A 26,316-nucleotide genomic window follows, 5' to 3' on the forward strand; every position below is an offset into this window, starting at 1 on the left:
GCAAGACGCATAACATAGATTGAACCTGGAAATTTGAGGTTTTCTTTGATATAGATACCACATAGTATTTATAACTGTACAAGGCTCAAGCATCTTGTAGCACATGGTTAACATACAAGGTGATAACCTGCTGATTACCAGCACAGCCTTTCACAACATCATATGATAACAAGCTTCCAAGAACCTGCTTCAACCTCACGTCATATGTGATTGCAGAGAGTATTTAGAAAGCTTTTAGCAGTTGCGATACTGTGTGTTGAGGCTTACCATCAGCACTCAAAAAGCGTGTACAAGAGCTACATGACCAAATAAGCTAGTATTTTTTTGAAAACTATTAAGGATGGGTACTGCAGATCCACTGAAACAGGGTTCCACTTCCACCATTGTAAAGCTGACAAGTATGATGAGTAAGGGAATCGTGAATGTGTTCATCTTTACATTATAGATATCCAACAGACCTTCAGAAAGGATGCATGTACTTGACGTCTGGAGTCCATTCTAAGAAAGCAGCAAATGAGATCTGACCTCAAATGCATCAACCCCAACTTCACAAACTAATAACAAAACATGTAGAATACATGTCACATTATTAACATAGGATCCCTAAGGGTCTCCCTGCTTATGATTCTTGAACTAGCTTTCTTTGATAAGCAGCAACCTCACCTGGTGCCTCAGAGCTGACAATTCAGCCTCCTTAAAGTCTAGATTGGCCCTCAGTCTATCATTCTCTGTTAGAAATTCTGCTACTTCAGCTTCTTTTTTACGTTTCCCAGCCTCTAAGTTCACCACATGAGTGCTTAGCCTGTCATCACAAAGCATCACGCGATTTAAAACCTGTGACTGTTAAAATAATCCATAATTGTAACATCACAAATTAATTATGGTCTTCTTCTACTGATGCAATGTTCAAGTTAAATGTTTCAAAGTATGATTTGCTTTCATATGAAAATAAAAATGAATTGTAAGCAAGTCATCCATCCAATTTGAAATGCTCTATTTTCATAAGAGGTAATTTGATAGATCAATTTTCCCAATCAAAGCCAAAACAAAATCAGTTCCATAATCGTAAACAGACATGTCAAACTGAAGTATCTAAATAATGATCGTGACAAACTTACATTACAAACTGCAAATTTTTTTAATCCTTACAATAAAAATAACATGCTGCACCAAATCTTTTGTTCCCTTCATCTGAATGTGCTGCACCAAATCTTTTGTTTCCCTCACCTGAATGTGCATAAACAACCTAGGATGGTTGCATGCATCCTGATCTTCGATCAGTATCAGATCGGTTGTTTGGTGCACATCAAAATGCACCTAGTCTGCTGTAACTTGTGTAAAGTAGCATGCATTCATGGAGCATAGAATTGCTGGATGCATACACTGCTACCTGTGTATCAAGCATACATTTGTCCTGTGTTTGGAGCTTCTCCCACTGGGCTTTGGTCTCCCCTCACGTCCTCTCCGAACTGCACACAGCACACCTCACACCCTGACGATCTCAGTCTTGCCCCTGTTTCCTAAAGCTGATTGCTTCCACAATAGCGAAAAGAATCATGCAGAAGAACATGAGTAGGAGTTGAGTCGGACAAGCTACTAACAAATTTGGATCATGCAGGACACAAGTAGAAGTCCATTTCTAGTGAAACAGTGCCAACCATCATCATTCTTGTAAAAAATCAGAGTGCAAGCCAACATTGGAGTGTTCACAAGAGGGAGAGAAGAGCTCAAAAGTACAAGAACAAGTCTTGCTTATTGAGTTGCTCATGAAAGTACAACTTGGGTCACTCTTACTCATAGGTTGATGTAGACCCATAGGCTATTTATATATCCCCAACTGACTAGGGTTATGGTTTCCCCTTCCCTTCAAGACTATTCACACCTATCTGCCCTTATCCACTCCTACATAAGGAGAGTTCATATGCCTATACTCTCAACATCCCCCCTCAATGCCAAGTGGCATTGGAATACAAAGCATAAGAGAATGCCCCCCCTTAACCCAAACTAGGATGCCTTTATAGATCAGGCTACAAGGATAGTTATAGGCAAAAAGGATACAAGACTCAGAAGAGTCGATCATCGGTGGATTGGGAGGCGAAATTGGCCTCCAATTCCTTAAGTACTTCAAGATGGTTAGGACATTTACCGGTAATATGTCTTGTCTTCTTACATTTATTACATTTCATCTTTTTTTTGGGTATTTTTTCCAAGAGTTGTTTACAATATGCCCTTTCTTCTTACAAAAGGTACACTTATTGATAACTGTATGCACCAAGACTTGGTCACGAGATGTTGAAGTAGATGTCTGACTGGTGCTTCCTTCTTTGTGATTTCTTTTTTCTTCATCCAAACAGGATTGGATGGTTCTTTCCAAGGTGAATTGGGAATATTAGTAAGAGTTGTTACAAGTGTGGGAAAGATCCTTTTGACAACTTTTAAAAGAATGGCAATAGCATCCTCATCATGGATTGGTGCTTACATTGAAGAAAGTTGTGCCATAAGGCCCTTCATACGAGAGAGAAAATTTTCCAAGTCTTCTTCTTCTCTATATTCCAAGTTGAAGAATTCAATCTTAAGGAAAATCTTACTGTTTTTACCTGTAGTACCATAAAGCTTTTCAAGCTCATCCCATTTCTCCTCGACAGTGGATAGCTAATCAACATGATGAATCAAGGATTCATCTAAGTGTAACATGATTATTGCTTGAGCACGTTGATCATCCTCTACATCAGAAAGATTTGTAGGATCAATAGCTCTGGTCCCTTGAATGAGAGGCCAATAACCTCTCTCCATCATTTTGTACATGATTAGTACTTGCCAGGGGTGAAAGTCTTTGCCATCAAATTTACGAATTCGATGGACGAACGTCGGCATTGGCTGAGGCCATAGGAAGGTCTTACTACCTGCTTAGTGCAAGCAACAATGTCTAATCCTTTACAAAGAGCCACTAGTGCAAAAACAACAACAATGTAGATTTTACAAATAACACTTCAAGGTTGAGAATGGTTGAAAATCATATATATGGAGTATTTCGAAATAGGACTTAAATAGTCCTTGCCTTTGACCAACCCTTTTTTTATGTTTGATTGTTTTCCTTGGCTTTAGTGAAGTGAACTTAGATTGCATTTTTGGCTCCTCCTAATAATGTGGCCTATTAGAGGAGTTCTTGGTGGAACAAGGCTAATCAATCAACTCTATGCGATGGGTTGAATCAAAGGAGAGTACAATACTCATTTCTCTGATTTACCAACAGCAAACAGTAAAAAAAAAGCATCATCTAAATACATCAGTTGTGCTAAGAAACACTTGTACCAACTTTCATTCTTCTACTCATAATGAAGATCAATCTTCCCGAGCTTAGTGATGCCCATGGGATGAAAAGAAACTCTGCATTTGAGCTCCACAGAATAGTAACAGATTCTGACAAGGATTTTTTAGTGATTAGAATCACTTTTGATAATGCCCAGATTGAAAAAAAATGAGAATAGGAAAGCTTGAAGCTTCCTGGCTATAGCTACCAAGAAACCCACAAACAGGGTTTTGCAGATTATGGGTAAATGGGTAAGAGAGAGGGAATATCTCGAAACCCTCTTAGGTGTAGATAGCCTACTTGGGGGGCTACAAAAGCCCTATGATAGCTGAAGAGATTGCGCCACTTGCTGATCGCGCCAAGCTTTAAGATGCCACACTGTCCAGATTGCACCATTTTTTGCAATTTCAGCAATGTTGCCCTCATCGTTGCCCGATGTTTGCTTCTGATGTGCCGTACTGAAGAGCCCTGAGCTAGAGATGAACTCTCCAAAAAAAATCAAGAGCTAATATTGTCTTGTTTGCCCGCACTAGCTCCTCCAAGGTCACGAGGTCAAGCTGTGACTATGAAGGTCAAGAGGTAAGATGAAGAAGATGAAGGCTCATGTGCACTTAGTGGTGTAATGAGATTGAGGAAAGCTAAGGATCAGAGATGACTCTAATACCATGTCATGAGGACATGTATTTTTGAAACCTCACTTAACATGTGGATTAATTCTTAATCACATGATTAAGTAAATGTTACATATGTGAGGTGCAACTGGGATTAGAGTAAATTTATGAGCTCGAGACCCGAGAAAATCACGGAAAGTCAAAGACAAAAGTTGCTACAAGTTATGCCGCATAAGTACTTAGTGATATCTGGTGCTAGTTGTTGGCCTAGGTCATTTATTTGGTCATAAGTGTCAATTGGTGACACTAAAGAAGTGACGTTTAATGGTATCTAACGCCAATTTGATGATCAAAGATAATATAAACATGCTCGAGAATGCAAGTGCCTAGCCAATTTAATTATTGGCCAGCCAGATTATTTTTCAAGGTATCGAAATAATTATTAGATTAATTTTCAGTATTTAAATATTAAAATTTAATATTTAATTATGGCTAATACTGAAAAATTCATTTGAAAAGATTGTCACTTGTCAAAAATGCCTACGCATGAGAACATGTATTTTTGAAACCTCACTTAACATGTGGATTAATTTTTAATCACATAATTGAGTAAATATTGTATATGTGAGGTTAAACTGGGGTTAGAGTAAACTTACGAGCCCGCGACTCGAGAAAATCACGGGATGTCAAAGACAAAAGTTACTATAAGTTATACCGCACGAGTACTTCGTGGTATCTCATGCCAATTGTTAGCCTAGGTTATTTATTTGGCCATAAGTGTCAATTAGTGACACTAGAGAAGTAGTGTTTAATAATACCTAACGCCAATTTGATGATCAAAGATGATGCAAACACACTGGAGAATGAAAGTTGCCTAGCCAATTTAATTATTGGCTAGTCAAATTATTTTTTAGGACATTGAAATAATTATTAGATTAATTTTCAGTATTTAAAGACTAAAAATCAATATTTAATTATGGCTAATGCTGAAAAAACCATTTGGGAAGGCTACCACTTGTCAAAAATGCCCATGCAAGACTGAAAAACGTCTTTAGAGACTAGAGAGGCATTTTTAGTGTATTCAATCTCCAAGAGAAAGGGAGGAAATGCTGCTGGTTTGATTTGTAGCCACTGGAGGACCTTCTGAGGCAGCCAAGGGTAGGAGAAGGCCAACCAACAGCAAGTGATAATATCTATAGGCTGTTGAGACAGGGTAGCAGCAATAAATGACTGATTCTTTAATTCTTTGCATCTACAAGCTATTGTGGCAGGGCAGCAACTGCATTTGATTGATTCTCAGTCATTCTTCGCGACAAAACTCTGAATTTTCTCTCTACAGCTTTCTCTCTCATCTCCTAACCATTTCACAGCCTTGCTCTAAAGATCTCAGCATTTGGACCCTTGGAGGTTGAAAAATTGCAAATTTCTTTGCTGTAAACCCTAATTTACAGCAAAAATTAGGATTTAGCAACAACCTCAGAAAGCAAGCCAAAAATGGCAAACTCCAAGACTTGGATTTAACAGGGCTGAAGGTGAACTTCAGCTAAATTCAAGTGGAGAACTAGCCAGACATTGAATTTGGGGCATTTTCATCATCTATGAAGTGGATGAAGGCCAATTAAATGTCCGAATCAAGGGGCAAAATAAATTGAAGACTTGCTGGTCACTTTTGACAGAAAGGGGAGTTTGGATTGCAAAGGGGATTGGAAGAATCTCTTTGTAAATCAACTTATTCTTCAATAAAGCTAAAGAAATACCGAAAGGGGCGCCAATTTTGGGGCAATCGAGTGTACATTGTCCAAGATTAGTAGGTAAATTTGTAATTTTAGATTTGCATTAATTATTTGCTTGCTGTAATTAAGTTGCAATCAAGGATTTACCACCCATCCACGGAAGGAAGGCTAGTTACATACCATGTGAAAAATCAGAGTGTAAGCCAACATTGGAGTGTGCACAAGAGGAAGAGAAAAGCTCAAAAGTACAAGATTAAGTCTTGCTTATTGAGTTGCTCATGAAAGTACAACTTGGGTCACTCTCACTCACACGTTAATACAGACCCATGGGCTGTTTATATAGCCCCAACTGGCTAGGGTTAGGGTTTCCCCTTCCCTTCAGGACTATTCACACATGCCTGCCCTTATCCACTCCTGCACCATGAGAGTTCATATGCTGATACTCTCAACAATTCTATCTGAAAGATAGTCATCCATTCCCTTGCTGGAGCTTGGATCAGTATGACTGAGTGCATCTCAGTCCACAAAGAAATAAAAGCGTCCTAAGTTAGGCTACACACCAAAGGAAGCCACCTGAACATGCAGGGCCTTGAGACCCTTGGACTGCCAGAGACCCCCTTTAATTCTACCCAGGTATAGATATTCTTGGGCAGGCTTGTAATTTTTACTAGAAAGACACAGACATGCAATGCTCATACCAAGAGGGGTGCTATCCTTTCCAAATATTGCCTGTCAATCAGCGGGTAAGAACCACATGAAACCAGGTGCACATGGCAAGATGCTGGCCAGCCACAGAACTGACAAAAAAAGGTTGAAGGGGGTTGATATACTTTCCAAATAACGGTCAGCTAAGAGCGGGATGAACACGGCATGCATTAAAAATGCTGGCCACAGCCCTCATGACCTTGTCAATAGCAACCAAGGCACTAAAACGTCCTTGAAAGACGAGCCACAAGATCAAGTGGGTAACACCAGAAGGTGTCTTGTAAGAGTAATGTGTGAATGGCCCATGAGGAATGCCCCAACCCTAGCCATCACACCAACTAATAAAGTCCACATGAGATGCAATAGTTTTTAGTGCCAGCAATCTACTTTTAGTTGTGCTCATACTTATCATTAGACTTGGAACATCTCCTTGCATACAATCTGCCATTGCACACTTGGTAGTGTGTGAAGAATAGGACAAAAAAACACTTTGAACCTCCATTGCATTGTCCTTTGCATGATTTCTTATTCATCTACATGCTGTCTTCCTGCTCCCACATTGATATTGTGGATTGTGGTATCAAAGAAGCAAGGTGACATGGCCCTCAATATTTTCACAAATAGTCAATCAAACTGTGCCTGTGACTTTATGCATACCCTAGCCTTGCATAAGTGAACAGCATGGAAGACACCAACCAAAATTAGGAATGTTCCACCCAGAAGGAAATCTGAGCTAGATTTTTCATGGTTGGAAAGAGCATCCCAAACCAATTCATTTCACTGTAATCACAACCATTCAGACATAATGGCATGGCACTATGCTTGATGAGATTGTAATTTGTCAGGAATAAATATGCGGAGAAAGAGGTTTCGGCACAGGAGCTCAAGCTTAGCATGGATGCAATGTTGAATATTTGGCACCTGTGTTTTAAAAAATAATCTAAGAAATTTGAATGCCCCAAAAATCATGCTTTAAATTCCTTTTTGCTGGTGCAAAGTAACAAATCCAAACAATCAGAACTTAAAATTTGAAATGAATCATCCACTGAAACTTCATGCAGCTAAGAGATAATACATAACCAAGCATAAAAATATCAGCACAGCATGCAACATATTTATCGCAGCTTTGAAATGTCTTCAACACAATCACTTACCTTTCAGAAATACTCTCCATTTCATGAACACGCTTCTCTAGGGTCACAATTGTCTCTCTTGCAGTGACAAGGCTATCAATGCTAGAACGTAAGACTCCAAAATCATGCCTCACTTTTGAAAGCTCCTGTTCATTTTCAGCTGCACGTTGTCTTTGTCTTGAAGTTTCTTGCTCCATACCCTCAATTTTTAACTGCATCTCCCTTAAAACCCCACTTGTGCCAATTGCCACTTTTTCCATCTCCTGCACCCTGGTCCACATGCTTTCAAGCTGTAAAGTTTTCTTCTTAACTTCATCTTGACTTACTTTTGTCCTCTCTCTCAATGATTCTATTTCTGCCTCTGCGATAAGAGCTCTTTTGAGTAGAACTTCCATCACATCTGTAACCTGCATTACTGCTCTAGCAATACGTTCAATATATTCTCCATCGCCAGGATCCTGGGATCCATTTTTGTCACAAGTTTTAGACCCTAGCAAAGTCTCTGCATTAAGGCTCTGTTGTTCCAAATGCATAGGCTTCATATCCTTTTTCCACTCAGTCAGTGGCACACCTCGCTTGTCAACAAGGCCCACACCTTCCTGCTGTTTGATCCCACAAGAAGTATGTGCAAATCGTGGTATAGCCATTATCCTTGCCTTGGATTTGAGGTATGAAAGAAGAGTATCAGCAGTTTTAACTCTGCGTCTCAAAAGATCAATCTCCCTTTTACCACTGCTTTCAGCTGTAGAAAGAGAAGCTTTCAGTTCTAGCAGCTCAGACTCAAGAAGAGCCTCCCGAGCCTGGCTTTGGAGTATATCATGTCGCCATAATTTCTCTAAGTGCTGGATTTGCATTCGCAAGACCTCTGCTTCAGCTTCTGCATTTTCTTCACTATCCATGACTCTTCAGATCCTGGAATAAACTGTCACAAGAAGTACTGCAGGAGTCCTCAAACAAAGATACCCTGTGGCTAATGAATGTTGATCATAATCTTCTTATGTCATATACAAGCTTTCTAACTTTGAAAGAAAAACAACAGAAAGAAACGAGCAGTTTGTACAGCTCCAAACTCTCTATTCATCCTTCCCTACCAACAAATCTAATATTATGAATGATTGCATATACCAACATGAGGAGTGTTTATAATCTTTAAACCTTTTGAACAGGCTACAGTTGCATCTCTAAGTACATGAAAGGGAGTTGTTTGCTGTTTATGTAGGCCCTGTCCAGCACCATAAGCATGCGGAAAATCTAAATATTGAGCATGAAGACATCAGCAAAGTCATCCTGTGATATGTTGGTACACCAGTCATTCCATAGATCCTGAGCTTAGGATCAAGCCTACATGTCCAATGATCGCATCCAATGCTGCACGCAGAGGCTGAGATTTTAATTCTAGTACTCGAGCCTTTGTGAGGAGCTCGACTGTCTTAGACAAAAACAAAGTCTAGACAGCACAGAGTTGTCTCACTGGGACATGCTTAGTTCTAGAGTCACCTAAATGTCCACGTTGAATGGTTCAGAAGCTCCATAAGCTTCACAACAATGGCAGCTGAGACACATAGAATTTAACAATTAAAAGTAGATGCAGAAAGCATCGACATTCTTTCTATTAACCTCTTCATTCAAGAGCACATCCTCTACATCCTGCAATTTCAACCCATTCATAGGCATGTTTGCACACATAGCAATTCGGAATGTATCCCCCAACTCGAACAATGTAACCATCAAGAATAAGCAAGGAAAGTTGTCCTTAAATTCAATTCTATATGAAGAAAAGTGACTAAAAATAGAATGAAACTCGCTCAAGTCGACAGACATGAAGAATCCCTCCATACGAAGGTCCATGAGTTGCTTCAACTAATACATCTAAGAGGCAGGACTACTTGTCATAGACATTGCAAATCTTATCCCATAACTCCCCCCATCAAAGATAATATTATAGTAGACTTACTTAAAGAGTAACAAAATGATTATAAATTTACATAACTCATCTAGTTCAGCCCAATCCTCTGCATCAAAGCGTTCGGGCTTTACACTCTCATGTCTCAATGGCTTAATCTACAATTTCTAGACTAAAACCTATCAGATTTGTACCTTCTAATAGTTGTAATTTGTGCCATCCAACTTCTCAATGTTAAAGATAGCATTGTCATTTGACCCACCAACCATAATGCAAGAGATAAAAGCACAATCCAAGACAAGCAAGCTTCTATAAATAACACCAAAACATCCCCAAAATCACAACCAAATCAAGAGCTATACAAGAGAAATTGCCAAAAGGATGAGCTATCTACTAACTGTAATCAAGTAACTCTCAAGTCCAAGTGATTGCCCTCAAATAGAATGCATAAAACTGAAATGACAAACTACTATAATAGATTGTGGCAGTATACCAACAACCAAGTGTGAACAACCAAGAACAATCGGCACTGAAGGCTGTTACAACTGCAATGTGTCAGTAACCATACATGCGGTAAGTATATACATCGTGCATATAGAGAATCTCACAAATGAGCAATGCAAGCTCAACACATCAAATATATGACATTTGAGTATCCAAAATACATAAAGCATAAGCTAGGGGCATAAAACCAAATAGATTCTTCAAGCCCGTAAATGCATCAACCACTAAAGTAACTAAGGCATGTAGCCACAACCAAGATCAATGTAACGGATCTCAACTCAAAAGCATACCATAGCATATCGGAAAGTATACATAACAACCGAAGTAATATTACATCCACTAAGTATCTCGTAAAGCATTAGACATAACCTTTTCACTAACAAATACTTCTTCCCTATTATTATAGCATTGTAATAACAATGAAATCTGAGCTTATTCAAGCTCAAATCAGTCCCAACAGCATAACCATACATACCATCTAAGCACCACACAAAACAAAAAACTGCATAAAATCAACTCTATGCGTGCCCAGATTTGTAACTCTTGTCGTGCTCTTCGTTTCTAGCTATAGTACGCCTAAATCTGATACCGTATGCAAAAGTATGGCCAAAATACGACAATGTTGTCAAGCTACCATATCTGTCCACAACTTCTACAGCATGCTCTGCATCCACTCAAAATGGATAAAATGGTTGCTCCTTAGCTCAATAAGCACTCAATAAGGCTCAACTAAACCTTGGGAAGCTCCTCAACAAGCACGGGGCAAGCTAGAACAAGTCGAAAAAAAGGAAAGACTCAACGCATACCTCAAGAGGAAGAAACAATCGTTGCCATGAAACCTTTAGTTGAAGCTTTGAATTCAAACTGAAGCAAAGGATGAAGAAGCTCCTCAAATGGTTGGGTCTGAAAGGTAGAGCCTAAGTGGAAGCACACAAGCGGAAGCAAGAGTAAATTCAAAAGCTATGGCAGATGGAGCAAGAGAGAGAGAGATACCGTATGTGAAAACTCCAATAGTTACAATGTGTAATCGGTCTTTCCTTATTCAAATGTCACTGAAAGAATAAAAGTGAAGGGATAGTAGTGATGGACGCCGGCACCTGCAATGTACAAGTATGTGAATACTATCAGTATAATGAATACACAGGTGGTTAGCCATAGGCACTTTTATCCCCAACAAGATATAGCATGTTAATGTTGATATATGGTTATAAGCCAAAACCTCTAATTATCATCCAACTCAAGGGAGTGAAGATACAGTTCATAGTCAAGTAACTTCATGTATTTGAGAGATATTAATGATTGCAAAGAAAAGCATTAAAACAGCACAAGAGTGTGCTACATTTTATACTAATTAAAACCATACTTCACAAGAGCTCTAAAAGGCATGTGGATATACCTTAAACCATTAAAGAACTTTGAAGGAGTATCCACCAACAAAGGTTATGAATTAGCTTTGCATTACAATTGGCCATTCCAATTTAACAAGAAGATTAGTAGCACCTCTTAATAGTTGAATTTGTTAGCCACATTTGGTATTGTCAATTTGTCATCTCCTAGTTGTAAGCTCCTATTAGAGTCTAACGAAGACATGGGAGCTCTGGCACTTTAGCCTGCATTTCTCCTATTTTAGGCCCTTTCTCTATGTTTGTCAATTGATTTACACCTCCTACCAATGCCTATCTATTTCCACACTATCCAAGATGCCATGACATTATTTGTCACATTTTTCCATGTAGTCGGACTACATTTATTGCAGCCCTATGTCTTTTTCAACAAGTTGGCTTTTATTTAAGGCCCCTTTATGTAGGTCGACCGAATTTGGGGGACTTCAACTATTTATAGCTGGTCCCTCCTTACTATGACCATCATCTTTTGCAAGTTGCTCCTCCAACTTCGAGCATACTACTCTGACTTCAATGTTTTCGCTGCCATCATCGTTTCCAACCTGATCTCCTACCCTCACTAACACCTCAGGCTACGTGCAAGGAATAATCAAACCTTTTGATTATAGTCATCATTTATTTCAGTCAATGCAAATTTATTTCCACCTCCTACCAATGCCTATCTACTTCCAAACTGTCCGAGATGCCATGACATTATTTATCACATTTTTCCATGCAATCAAACTACATTTATTGCAGCCCTGTGATCTTTTCAGTAGGTCGGTCATATTTAGAGCCCCTTTATGTAGGTCACCCAAATTTGGGGGACTTCGGCTATTTATAGTTGGTCCCTCACTTTGGCCATCATCTTTTGTAGATTGCTCCTCCAACTTTGGGCATACTCCTCCATCTCCAGTGTTGCTATTGCCATTATCATTTCCAACCTAGACTCGTGTTCTCACTAATGCCTCTGGCTGCATACAAGGACTAATCAATCCTTGCAATTGTATTCAACATTTATTTCAAGCAATGCAAACTTCTTTCTTCGTTCATCTTCATGTTGTCTCCTTCTTTGTGTTCGTGTTCCTTCTTCCATTGCACACTCTCATAAGATTTACCTCAACATGTCCAAATTCATCATGCATTCCATATCAATCATTTGAAAGAGTGTATGGACATGAAACCAGCTTTACTTCTCGGATAGGGTGGTAAATAACCAAATTAAGCACTTTATTACAGCAATTGATAAATTCACAAAACTGAAATGCACACTTTACCAAACAATCTTGGACACTGGACAGTCTGTTGGCCCCAAAACTAGCACCCCTTGTAGTATTTCTTTAACTTTTATTGCAAATGAATAAAGTACAACCCAGATCCTCTAACCTACTTCGTTAATCCAAGTGTCTCTTGTTGTCAAAACTAACCAGCAAGCCTCCAAACCAATTTTCCCCTTGGTTTTCTTGGGGATTGGCATTTACCCTGCTCCTTTAAAGACAAATTCAGCCCCAAATCTGATATTGTCCAGCTGACCTCTTGAATCTCCCTGAAATTCCTCGATTTCAATTGCTAGAATTCAAGTCCTAGACTCTCAATTTTGAGCATGCATCCCAAGGTAGCTGTCAAACCCTAATGTCTATTGTAAATTAGGGTTTACAACAGAGATTGACTAAATTCTCTTCCTTTAATGGCTCAAACTTAAGAAATGGCTTGGATGAGAGAGAATGTTGTAGAGAGAGAAACTTCAGAGTTTCATCACAAGAAACGCTTAAAAGCTACTGCTGCCCTAGTCAAACAGCCATGAAAGTTATCGCCTACAACTTATGACCACCAAAAAAACTGTTGCCCCCTCCTATACGTTGTCATTTGCACTAGAGGGACTTCAAACTATTGTCACCTACTCCTGTGAGGTTCTAAATTGTTGTCACATGCTGTAGGATTGGTGGCTGCAAATCATATTAGCAACCTCTCCTTGCTCTCTTACAAACTCCTTTTGTCTCACAATGGTTGGAATAAACTTCCATCAACCCCTAAAAACGTTTTTTCCACTTGTATGGACAAGTTTTGCCAAGTGGCAATCTTCTAATCCCATTTTCACATTATCTAGCTTATTAAATTAATTTTTAAAATATTAATTTTAAAATGTAATTTAATAATTATTCTAGTGCTCAAAAATTTAATTTCACCAACCAATAATTAAATTGGCTAGGCCAATTTGTCTTCCAAGTATCCCTAAGCAATTATTAGCCCTTACACCAAGATTAATTAATTAATTAATATCTAGTCTCCAATGTCACCTCTGACATTAGAGACCAATAAATTGGTCTAGGCTAGAATCTAATACCAGTTACCATCTAGTACTTATCAAGCATAACTTATTACAACTTTTGCCTTTGGCACCAACTAATATCTCGAGGTCCTAGGTCCCACACTCTGAAATAGTTGACTTGCACCTCACATGTGCAAGTCACATTAGTACATTTAATTAACTTTTAATCAAATGCTAAACAAAGCAATAAGATTTTACATCCTCACGATAGGCAAGGTGAATTTATTGTCTCACTCAAGAAACTTCCACAATCCAAAGACATAACTCAATATATTTCACTAAAATCCACAAAACAATCTCATCAAATAGTTTATCACCAATATTTAGTCAAAAGGAAATACCAACCACATGCGAAGGTAGCATCATAGTCGATGTGCTCATTGGAGAGTCTTTTCCTAAATTTGTTACTAAGGACATTATTGAGGCAATTATTCATAAGAGAAAAGCATTAGTCATGGACATCTAGAATAGGTACTTAAAACATTGATCATAGCCTTAGGTTAATAAGTGACTAGGTGGACACACATTCGGTTTAGACAACTAAAGGGCCTTGTATTGTGAATAGGGGTATTTTAAGGTTAGGACAATGAAGGTCTAGCCCACTTGGACGCATCTTTATGTAACTACTACACTTGGACTATACAATCTAAGCCCAATGGTCATTGCCGCGTTTGAACAATGAGATGGTGTCAGTTAGCAATATGGGATATTAGACATTGTACCATAAGTATGGCCTAATATGTTGTTGATCTTAGGCTCAAAGATGAGCCCATTAGGCTCTATGGCTAGAAAGTCTAATGTACATTTCCTTAAGGTTTCTTTATGTGGCTATGGCTTGTATTATATCTTGTACACGAGTTGAGTCCTGGGACATTTCAAGTAAAATTGAATGAAGGCCCATAGCTTTAAAACCACATGTGTGCAAAATAACTAATTAAAATGATGTTCAAGTGGGAGAGGGCATATATATAGGCCTCATTCAATAATATGGCCAACCTAATCACATGCATCAAATATGATCACCCAAGACCATATGGAATAAGTGACAAAACAAAAATGTCTGAATGTCCAAATGTGGAAAGCATCCATATAGTGGGTGTCTGATATAAGCTATATATATATGAAAATTCAACAAAGTTGTGTGTTTTGTCATGAAAAATGTTGCAACGTAGCACATGCACTGCAAGAAACTCTTCCTTGAGAACCTTAATTTTTACCACATGATCACATGCATCCCTACAAGTATTCTTATGGATCCAAACAACAAGCTTACACTTAATAATGGTTTGCAACTAACCAAATACCCAACGTTGGTTAGATCATTTTATACCTTGTCAGTACTAGGTCATACATTTCCTTCTCAATCTCACTATTGAAGGAGATGTGCATAGCAGGAGTGTAGTGTGTGCAGCAGTAGAGAGTGCAGAGAGCGCAAAAACATGAGTAGGGTGTATACTAGTGTGATACACAAAGAATAAAAGAATGTATCTATACTTAGGGTACAACACACACATATACAAGTAAATATATACACGAGAAGCGTAACGAAGGGCCTTTACACCCAACAACCTCCTTGTTAAAGGTCCGAAGTGAGCCTTTAACTAACTCTCACTAGTCGAATGCAATGCTCATGTTGAGCCTTTGCATGAAGCCTCTTAGTGAAAACATCTGCAAGGTTATCCTGTGTTTTAATCTTAGTCACTGTGACTAGACCATCATCCAAAACCTATCTGAGAAAGTGATACCGCACATCAATATATTTGGTACATGCATGAAACATGGAATTCTTAGCCAAGCATATAGCACTTTGGCTATCACATCCAAGTACACAAGTTTTGGTGAGCAACCCAAAATCCTTGACCAAACGGCCAAGCCAAATAGCTTCTTTCAAAGCTTCAGTGGCTGAAATATATTCAACCTCAGTGATAGAGAGTGCAACTATTTTTTGCAATCTAAAGCACCATGAGATTGCCCACCAATCAAGGTGAAAATGTATCCATTGATAAACTTGCACGTATCCAAGTCACCTACCATGTCTGCATCACAATATCTCTACAGATCTAATGTACCCATTCCATAGTATATACATCTTCATGTGCCCTTAAGGTACCAGAAGATGCATTTTACTGCTTCCCAATGCACTTTGCCAAGGTTGACATAAACCTACTCACGACTCCTACTACATGAGCAATATCAAGTCTAGTAGCAACCACGTGAGTAATCCACAGGCTAAAGCATAGGAAACACCCTTCATAGTATTGGCTGCCTTATCATCTTTTGGGCAATCTACTTTACTAAGCTTAGTGTACGGTGGTAACGGTACACCAAGAGACTTAGCGTCAACCATAGAAAACATGTCAAGTACTTTGCGGATGTACTTTTCTTGTGAGAGAAATAAGAGTTGTTGCTCTCTATCTCTCGTTACACGCATGCCCAAAATGTATTCAGTTACACCCAAATCTTTCGTGGAGAGGCTGAATTCAGCTGTCTTTTCAATGCATTAACCTAGCTCTCATGCTTATCTATCATCCATATAAAGCACAAGAATAATAAGGCTTCCATCATCAGCCTTCTTTGTATATAAGCAATGATCTACATTGCTTCTCTTGAACCCATGTGAGAGTGTGAAGGCATAAAATTTCTTATACCACTGTCTAGGAGCTTGCTTTAGACCATACAAGCTCCTCTTAAGCTTGCACACCAAATGCTCCTTTCCTAGCATTAACAAAGCCTTCTGGCTACTTCATGTACAACTCTTCTTCTAAATCATCATACAAGAATGCAATCCTAACATCCATCTAAACAAGCTCCAAATCTATAGATGCTACAACGGCAAACAATACATAAAGAGTGGTCATCTTGACAACAAGTGAAAGCACTTCCTAAAAGTCAATCCCCTCTTTTTATGTATAAACCTTAGTCACAAGCCTCGCTTTGTATTTGGGTTTGCCATCTACACACTTGATTTTATAGACCCATTTGTTAGGAATGGCTTTCCTATCTTTAGGTAATGGAACCAAATCCCAATTATCATTCCGATACTAAGATTTCATTTGTTCCTGCATAGCTAGCTCCCACTTTTTCTTTAACTCACAAGATTGTGTCTCTTTGTATGTGAGAGGCTCACCCTCATTTGTGAGTAAAATGCAGTCCAAAGAAGAATCAAACCTCTGTATAGGTCTTCTAACACATGTAAACCTTCTCACCCAATGATCTATATTCTCAAGCAATGGGTCTACATCCAAAGGAATGTCAATAACCCCATTATTTGGCTACTAAACTACATTTTCAAACTGCTGTAATTCATTTTCAGCATGCTGATTATGCTGCCCAAGCTGATTTTCAGTATCCCTTTGCTACCCATTTTCATCTAGGTCAATAATGACATGCTCATCATCAAAACCGGCATCAAACGGGGCTGAATTTTTGGTGGCCGATGGCTGTTCAAGTGGCTAATCATGCTGAAGTTTCACTTTCTTCTTGTCTAAGTCACTAGATGTGGCATTTTTCAACAGCTTTGATTCATTTAAATACCACATCTCAGCTGCATATTACCCTTTTCATGCTTGGAATCCAACCTCTATAACCCATTTCACCTTCATCTCCATAATCCATGATGTTGCCTCTGATGGATTTCATGTCAAGTTTGGTTCTGGTATCAACAAGTACATGTACATAACATTCACAGCCAAAGACTCGTAAGTGGTCATATGAAGCTAATGCAAGGAGGCAAATTCCACGGTGGATTCCGTGATGTTTTTCGGTGGATTCCGTAAAACTAGAGGCATATTCCACGGGGATTCCGTGAGGTTTTTTTATGGATTCCGTAAAACTATATGTATTTTCCGGGGCTCGTATACAAGGTGGATTTCTTGTGCGAGAAGTTGACGAGGACGCCAATCCTTTTCGAGCATCATGTTAATTTAATGTGCACGTGGGTGATTCTACAGTGGGTGATTTTGCAAAATACATATTTAAATTAATGGACGTTTATGAGTTTAGAGTGCACTCATATTAAATTAAGGTTAGAACAGAGTTCCAACCTATTTAATTATTTTGTAGCTGAAGACAGCTAGGTATTCACTTTTGTGGGTTTTATCTTATTATTTTCTAACAATTGTGAATGCTTCAGTTGATATGTAGAGCAGGCAGCGATGGCGTTGGGAAGCACCGGGCGATGGTGTGTATTCAGATTACCTAAAAGAATTATTATTTTGATGGGCGCACGCCTAATCATTAAAGGCGTGGCACTAATATTTATTGAGGCGCGCTTATTTATTAAAGCGCTTGACAAACATTTATTACTTTGTATGCGCATAGGCGCTCGATTAAATATTTCATTATTTGACGTATTTGGACACAGCCCGACGTTTGGGATGCCCAAACGCTTTACTCTTTATTTGGGCAAAAGCAAACACAAAAGCGAAAAGCATACTAATTGTAAATTGGGCTATTTTAGAGTTTGGAGATTAATAAATTTATAAATACATGCCTTGTGAAGCACTCACACAAGGCATGGGGAAAGATTGCACCCAATTTGTCTTTTTGTCTCAAGTCGTGCAAACTCTTTTCTTACTTTAATGAAGCTTTTATAGAGTTCTTTGTTCTTGGGGACCTTTCGGAGTTCACTACGCGCGCATACATCATCCGATTTGCGCATCAGAGGTATCAGAGCGAAGCTGAGATCAAGGGCTTGCAATCACTTACCATCTCACATAAAGGCGAAGCTCCTGGAACAAGCGAGCTCTACAGGTTGTCTCGCAACGAACCGTCTATACCAACGTGTTCCTGGCACTAAAGAACCTTTTATTGTGCTGTCAGATCGCGAAGGACCTCACCAAGGAAGCGTAGGACCACCTCTGAAGGATCTTTGTAAGCCTTTTGTGACAGAGAAGCAAAGAAGAAAATTTCAATTAGTTTGCAGCTTAATAAGCTTAAAAAGCTCAATAAAAAGCTTAAGCTCTTCAAAATTCAACATCAACTGCAGCAGCATGTACTCGACAGCGCCGATTTTGGTCACGACATCCTGACGTCCTGCAACGAATTTCAAAATTCCTTAAGCTTTTTAATATAAAGCTTAAAGTTTAAGCCTTACTAAGGCTAAAGACTCAATCTTTAATCTCTTCCATAGTGAGAGTTCACACCAAGCTATTCTCGAATCAGTTCTGAAAACTCCGGCAAGTCTCTATTCACACTTGCACTTTGACAGAGTGGATTTCCAACAAGCAAGCTGACATACACAGTCTATTTTTCGCTTGGAAGAAGATCGTCATCAATTGATATATCCGTAAAAGAAGCAAGATTGTAAAAGCAAAAGTCATTTTTTTTTAAAAAATTAAAAACAAGCCTTGTAAACCCAAACTTGAGCTGCGCTCATGCTTCTAACGAGATTTCAAATATGTGAGGTTGTTTGAGATTTTGCAGAAGGATGTCCGATCAAAACATGGAAGAATTTATGAGCGAAGGTAATTTGCCAGAGCCAACTATAAAGCAAAAATTGAACCTAATTATGATGCAACTTCAAGAAGAGCAAAGAGCACGTCGAAATTTGCAAGCACAACTAGCTACATTTCAACAATCCACTGTTGATCAAGAAGGAGCGCAACCTGAAGATGTTATTCGACGTACAATTGATGCGACACTAGAAGAACAGTCTCTCATGGAAAGAAACCAAGATAAGTTAAAAAAAAATTATATTCCGTACTTCCAATGGACAATGTGACGGAAAATTTATTATTGCTTTCATCAGTCAGTTTGATTATTATTTCCATGAAAAGCAATATGCTGAAAAAGATAAACTTAAATGCGTCACTAACCATTTAGCCAACAAAGCATCATTATGATGGACTGTTGTCTGCAAGAGTATTGATTGTTCCTCTACTTGGGAGGCCTTTCAAAAGAAATTTTTGCAGAATTTTCTTTCACCTCAATTCCATGAAAAAGCAATCAAACAGTGGAATCTTCTGCAACAAAGAGATCGAGAATTCAATTAGCAATACCACTGAGTGTTTCTGGAGAGCCTTACTACAACTTTGAATGCTTGAAAATGTTCTTGAGGCAATCCACAAACACAAGTATATGTCTGGTTTACTTGCTCACTTCTATACGAAAGTGAACATGTTCAAACCAAAGACTTTGGAGGATGCGATTTTTTTAACGCATGATGTTGAAGATAAAATTCGTCGACAAGAAAAGCGACCGCAACAATTTTCAACTAATGGTAACTTTGATACAAAGCAATTGAATTCTAACTTCCGAAGATTCAATTAAAATCACTTTGTTCCTTCTTCTTTCCATAAACCCTGGACTCAACCCCCTACTTTACCATCAAACACAAATTCAAACCCTAAGCCTTCTCTCCAACCAAATCCCAACATACCCAAATTTCCAGTCATTACCAATAATGTTTCCAAAGCAAAGTCTATAGTTTGCTACAAGTGTCAACAACCTGGACACTTAGCAATGAATTGTCAATCCAAGAAGCCAACTGTTTAAATCAATTACTTAGGAGCAACTGAAGACGAAGACCATGAAAATATGCTAGACTTCATTGAAGATGATGATGATATCAACGATGCTTCAAATACTTTACCAAGTATGTCAAATCCTCATTCATTATTAATGATGAAATGTTTTGTGCATGATCAAGAAAAGATTGTTTTGCATGATAATGAAAGCATGCATGATTTTATTTCTGCAAAGTTGGTAAAAGAATTGAATTTACCTATTATTCCAACTCATTATCGCATAAAAGTTGCATTCTTAAGCACTAGATACAATGATACACAATAAGTTTATAATTTGGATATTAAAATTGATGATTATATCGAACGTAAAAATTTATTAGTTATGCCTTTGCAAGCTAGTGATATTATTTTAGGAATGCCTTGGCGTCACAAATATAATTCCGATATAGATTAATCCACACATTCCTATTTATTCTAACAAAAAACAAATCACCTTAGATAATTTTCCCTTGCTTAGTCACACACAAACTAAACGTACATTGAGAAAATGTAACAAATCATACTTAGTATGGGTGAATAAAATTTAAGCTAAGGAAAAATCACATGCATCTAGATTGTTTTGCTGCTGATTTACCCCCTGGTTTACCACCTACACGTCTTAAAGATCGTAAAATAGACTTAATTCTTGGTTTTCAATCACCATGTAAAGCACCTTATAGACACAATCACATTAAATAGAAAGAAATCCAAGCACAAGTTGAAGAACTGTTGAACCAAGCACTCATTAGGCCTAGTAGTTCTCCTTTCGATATACATGTCCTATTAGTTAAGAAGAAAAATAATACCTATAAGATGTCCATTGACTATCGTGCCCTAAACAAGATCACTATTAAACATAGATATCCGATCCGTAAGGTAGACAATCTCATGAATAAACTACAAGGAGCCACTATTTTTAGCAAAATAAATCTCAAATCTGAATACCATCAAGTACGATTGGATACACCTGACATTATCAAGATTGCATTTAGAACTCAATTTAGTCATTATGAATTTCTTGTTATGTCTTTTGGTTTAACTAATGTATTAGCTGCATTCAGTCATATAATGAATCGAATATTTTTTAAGTATCAAAATTGTGTAATTGTTTTTTTAATGATATATTGGTTTTCAGTAAGAATGAGAACAAACACTGTGAATATCTATCTTTGGTTTTCAAATTGTTGAAAGAGAATCAATTATATGCTAATCCTGACAAGAGTGAATTTTTCTAAACCCAAATTGAATACTTAGGTCACATTGATTCTTCTGATTATATTAGTGTTGATCCTAGAAATTATCTGCAAGCTACCCGCAAAAAAAAACTCCTCTTATGATTAATGCAGTAACACTTTCCAGTTTCTGGGGATCGGATGGGTCAAAAGCAGCTAATTCTCAATTATTTTGGCTTTGATTCACGCGGCTCAAGTCGATTTTTCCTAGCAAGAATTAGAACAAAGAGATCGGATTCAATGATTAAGCAACATGAAGAAGGCCCTTCGGGAATCCATATGGTGTGGAAGACTCAGTTGATCTAGACTCAGAAGCAAGGATTTGTTTCCGGAGTACAGTAGCTAAAGAGTGCAGTCCTCGTATCTGTATTTCTTATCAAAATAGTACTCTTTACTTAGAAGGGTGGGATCTACCAACTATTAAAAGATAGAGGCAATTTAAAATTGGTCAATCCCTAAAAATGTACACAAGTTACGTTCTTTCTTAGATCTTGCCAACTTTTATAGAAAATTTGTAAGAAATTTTTCATTACTTGCATTGCCTTTAACGAAATTGTTAAAGAAATATGCTATGTATCATTGGTCTGATAATCAACAAAAGTCTTTTGATTTATTAAAACGTCTTTAACGCATACACTTGTTTTGTAATTACCTAATTTTAATCGACCATTTTTTCTAGTAGTCACAGATGCTAGCGGATCAAGAATAGGAGTTGTTCTTATACAAGATTCATATCCCATAGCCTATTCTAGTTGCAAACTTAAACCCTCTAAGCTGAAATATTCTACCTATGATAAACAATTGTTAGTTGTAATTCAAGCCTTATGTTAATGGAAACACTATCTAATGGGATCCGAATTTATGATCCAAACTGACCAACAAAGTATCAAACATCTTCTTAGTCAACCACAAATCTCTCACTATCATATTAAATGGGCTACTTTTATTCAAAGTTTCCATCCATTTATCCAATATCAACCCGGAAGAGAACATATTGTTGCCAATGCATTGAGTAGAAGACCAAGTATCCATAATATTTCCGTTCTATCTTTTGATTCCCTTATTCTTATGAAGGATACCTATAATCATGACCCCAGTTTTCAAGCTAATTGGAATAAATTAGTTGCTAATAACTAGATTCTAATTAATTCTTTGTCTTATCTTAATGGATTTATGTTTTATGAGGAAAGATTATGTATCACTGTTCCATTTAGATTATTTATATTGCAAGAAATTCATTGTGCTCCATATCAAAGTCATAGAGGTATTATTTTCACTTTAAGAATATTGATTGAAGATTTTTACGGGCCACAAATGAAATCTGATATTTCTAACTTTGTTTCTGAGTGTTTAATTTGTCAAAAAGTAAAGCGACACCACAATAAGCAATATGGTTTGTTAATACCTTTACCAATTCCTGAATGTCCATGAAAACATATTTCAATGGATTTTATAATTGGTTTGCCTAACACACAAGCTAATTATGATATGATTTGGACTATAATATGCCAGGAGACATATTTCACAGTGGATTTCGTGAGGTTTTTCGATAGATTCCATAAAACTAAAGACATATTCCACAGTGGATTATGTGAGGTTTTATTGTGGATTCCGTAAAACTATATATATTTGCCAGGGCTTATACACAAGGTGAATTCCTTGTACGAGAAGTTAACGGGGATGCTAATCCTTTTCGAGCGTCATGTTAATTTAATGTGCACGTGCGTAATTCCACAACAGGTGATTCCGCAAAATACATATTTGAATTAATTGACATTTATGAGTTTAAAGTGCACTCGTATTAAATTAAGATTAGGACAGAGTTCCAACCTATTTAATTATTTCATAGCTGAAAATTGCTAGTTATTCACTTCTGTGGGTCTTATCTTATTATTTTCTAATAATTGTGAATGCTTCAGTTGATGTGTAGTGCAGGCAATGATGGCGTTGGAAAGCACCTGGTGATGGCGTGTATTCAGATTACCTAGAAAATTTATTATTTTGATAGACGTGTGCCTTATCATTAAAGGTGTGACACTAATATTTATTTAGACACGCTTATTTATTAAAGCGCTTCACAAACATTTATTACTTTGTATGCACATAGACGCTCGGTTAAATATTTCATTATTTGACATATTTTGACACAGCCCGACTCTTGGGATGCCCAAACGCTTTGCTCTTAATTTAAGCAAAAGCAAACACAAAAGCCAAAAGCATACTAATTGTAAATTTGACTAATTTTTAGCTTGGAGCTTAATAAATTTATAAATACATGCCTTGTGAAACGCTCACACAAGGCATGGGGGGAGATTACACCCAATTTGTCTTTTTGTCTCAAGTCGTGCAAACTCTTTTCATGCTTTAATGAAGCTTTTGTAGAGTTATTTGTTCTTGGGGACCTTCCGGAGTTCACTACGCACGCATACAACATTCGATTTGCACACCAAATGATGCCAGGAGATATTATCCAAGGTGGATTCTGTGAGGTTTTTCGATGGATTCTATAAAACTAGAGACATATTCCACGATGGATTCCGTAAGGTTTTTCGATGGATTCCATAAAACTATATGTATTTGTCGAGGCTCGTATACAAGGTGGATTTCTTGTACGAGAAGTTGACGGGGACGCTTGTCTTTTTCGGACGTCATGTTAATTTAATGTGCACATGGGTGATTCCACATCGGGTGATTCTGCAAAATATATATTTAAATTAATGGACATTTATGAGTTTAAAATGCACTCGTATTAAATTAAGGTTAAGACAAAGTTCCAACCTATTTAATTATTTTATAGCTGAAAACTGCTAGGTATTCACTTTTGTGGTTTTCTAACAATTATAAATGCTTTAATTGATGTGTAGAGCAAGCAACGGTGGCATTGGGAAGCACGAGCGATAGCGTGTATTCAGATTACCTAGAAAAATTATTTTTTAACAATTGTGAATGCTTCAATTGATGTGTAGAGCAGGCAACGGTGACATCAAGAAGTACCGGGCGATAGCGTGTATTCAAATTACCTAGAAGAATTATTATTTTAATGGACGCGCGCCTTATCATTAAAGACGTAGCGCTAATATTTATTTAGGCGCGATTATTTACTAAAGCACTTGACAAACATTTATTATTCTGTATACGCATAGACACTCGATTAAATATTTCATTATTTGACATTATATTTGGGCTCAGCTCGACTTTTGAAACGCCCAAACACTTTACTTTTAATTTAGGCAAAACAAAAAAACAAGAAATGGCCGTTCCGGCCTGTAGGAACGGTTTAACGCATTTCAAATCCTTGGAGAAGGTGAAACGGCCAGGAAACGTTCCCTGCCCTTCCATGGGCCATTTCCTGCCATTCCCTGTTTGGAACAGTCATTCCAAACCTGTTGACGACAAATTTACATTTTTTCACGTTTTTTCTTTTTGCTTATATTACACTCCTACCACATGTTCACCTATCTCCATTGCCTAATGTGCACACACTAATCTCTCTCTCTCTCTCTCTCTCTCTCTCTCTCTCTCTCTCTCTCTCACATTGAATATTCAAAGTGTCAAGACAACCCACAAGCCAATTAGGAGTCCACGCAAAGCTCAAATTTGATGCATTATGAACTCTTGCAAATCACAATCAAATTTCAGCCTATTCTTAATTCCAAGGTAATTATCCATATTTATTGTCTAATTTCAAGGGAAACTAGAATAATTGGGGCAATTCAGAGCAATCTGCAGCTGTGGGGATAATCGAGTTAATTTTGGGACATTCGGGTCAATTAGAAGCATTGAGGGGTATTGGGGCAATTAGAGGGACATTCTTTGGGGAACCTTGGGCAACTTGGTCATGCAAGGCATATTTGGGACACGTAAGACGTGTCGTTCCCCCATTCCCAAGGAGTCCCGTTTCCGTTCCCGTTCTCGTTCCCATTCTCCGTTCCAGGTAACTATGGGGCAAAAGCAAACACAAAAGCCAAAAGCATGCTAATTGTAAATTGGGCTATTTTTTAGTTTAAAGATTAATAAATTTATAAATACATGCCTTGTGAAACGCTCACACAAGGCATGGGAGGAGATTGCACCCAATTTGTCTTTTTGTCTCAAGTCGTGCAAACTCTTTTCTTGCTTTAATGAAGCTTTTGTAAAGTTCTTTGTTCTTGGGGACCTTTCGGAGTTCACTACGCACGCATACAACATCCGATTTGCACACCAGAAGCAAGTTTGCCAAACCAAACCTCTTCAAGGATGCCATATCAAGCGCACAATGTGGAGATCGGTTGCAAATATACACTAAGGTTTTAAGTGCCTCCCCCCAAAACGATTGCGGGAGATTAGTTGTGGACAACATGCATCGAATCTTCTCACATAAAGTGCGATTCATCTACTCAACCACACCATTAGATAACGGACTATAAGGGGCAATGAGCTCTCGTTTCATCCTGTTTACATCACAAAACTAATTGAATTCTTTTGATACATACTCTCCCCTATTATCTATTCTTATGCACTTCAATTTCAAACCCTTTTGAGTGCTAATGAATGCATAAAACCTTTTAAAAACGTCCAATACCTTACTCTTCTGCTTGAGCAAGTAAATCATAGCTCTCTATAGAGTGGTCATTAATAAAAGACAAAATAACGAAAACCACTATGAGTTTTTATTAGCATGGTACATACATCAGAATGGACTAAATCCAAAATACATGCCTTTCTAGATGTTGCATAAGAGTATGAACTCTTTACATGTTTTCCCAAAATACAATCATCACAAAAGTCAAGCTTTGAATCTTTCACATCAACTCTTCCATGTAAAGAGAGTGCCCACAAACTGGTTTGGCTCATGTGTCCAAGATACTTATGCCATAGCTCCCATGCGTGACTACACTTCTACAACTACAACTAACTTTCCAAGAAGTGCCTTGCAATGCAGATAATACAAAGTTTCATTTTCACTGACTCTAGTGACAAGCATGGATC

General features: G+C 37.8%; 1 protein-coding gene across 12 annotated transcripts in view; it reads right to left on the reverse strand.

Annotated features, from left to right (window-relative positions):
* LOC148037136 (uncharacterized) overlaps positions 1-26,316 on the reverse strand; it is a 37,741-nt gene continuing 11,425 nt past the window's right edge. For 2 of the 12 annotated variants that reach the window (XM_087676065.1, XM_087676075.1), the window contains exons 3-6: positions 10,893-10,996; positions 10,706-10,802; positions 7,514-8,414; positions 1-802 (exon numbers count right to left, since the gene is read on the reverse strand). In XM_087676065.1, coding sequence (XP_087532191.1) covers positions 634-802; positions 7,514-8,391 — 1,047 coding nt within the window. In that variant the 5' untranslated portion in view covers positions 8,392-8,414; positions 10,706-10,802; positions 10,893-10,996 and the 3' untranslated portion in view covers positions 1-633. Of the gene's footprint in view, positions 803-7,513; positions 10,682-10,705; positions 10,803-10,892; positions 10,997-19,426; positions 19,574-26,316 lie in introns of those variants that run through there. The other 10 variants (XM_087676071.1, XM_087676068.1, XM_087676066.1 and 7 more) reach the window with 10 other exon arrangements.

This window comes from Lygodium microphyllum, chromosome 4, assembly GCF_053477565.2.
Source record: "Lygodium microphyllum isolate KBCC chromosome 4, Lygodium_microphyllum_v1.1.10, whole genome shotgun sequence".
NCBI lineage: Eukaryota > Viridiplantae > Streptophyta > Polypodiopsida > Schizaeales > Lygodiaceae > Lygodium > Lygodium microphyllum.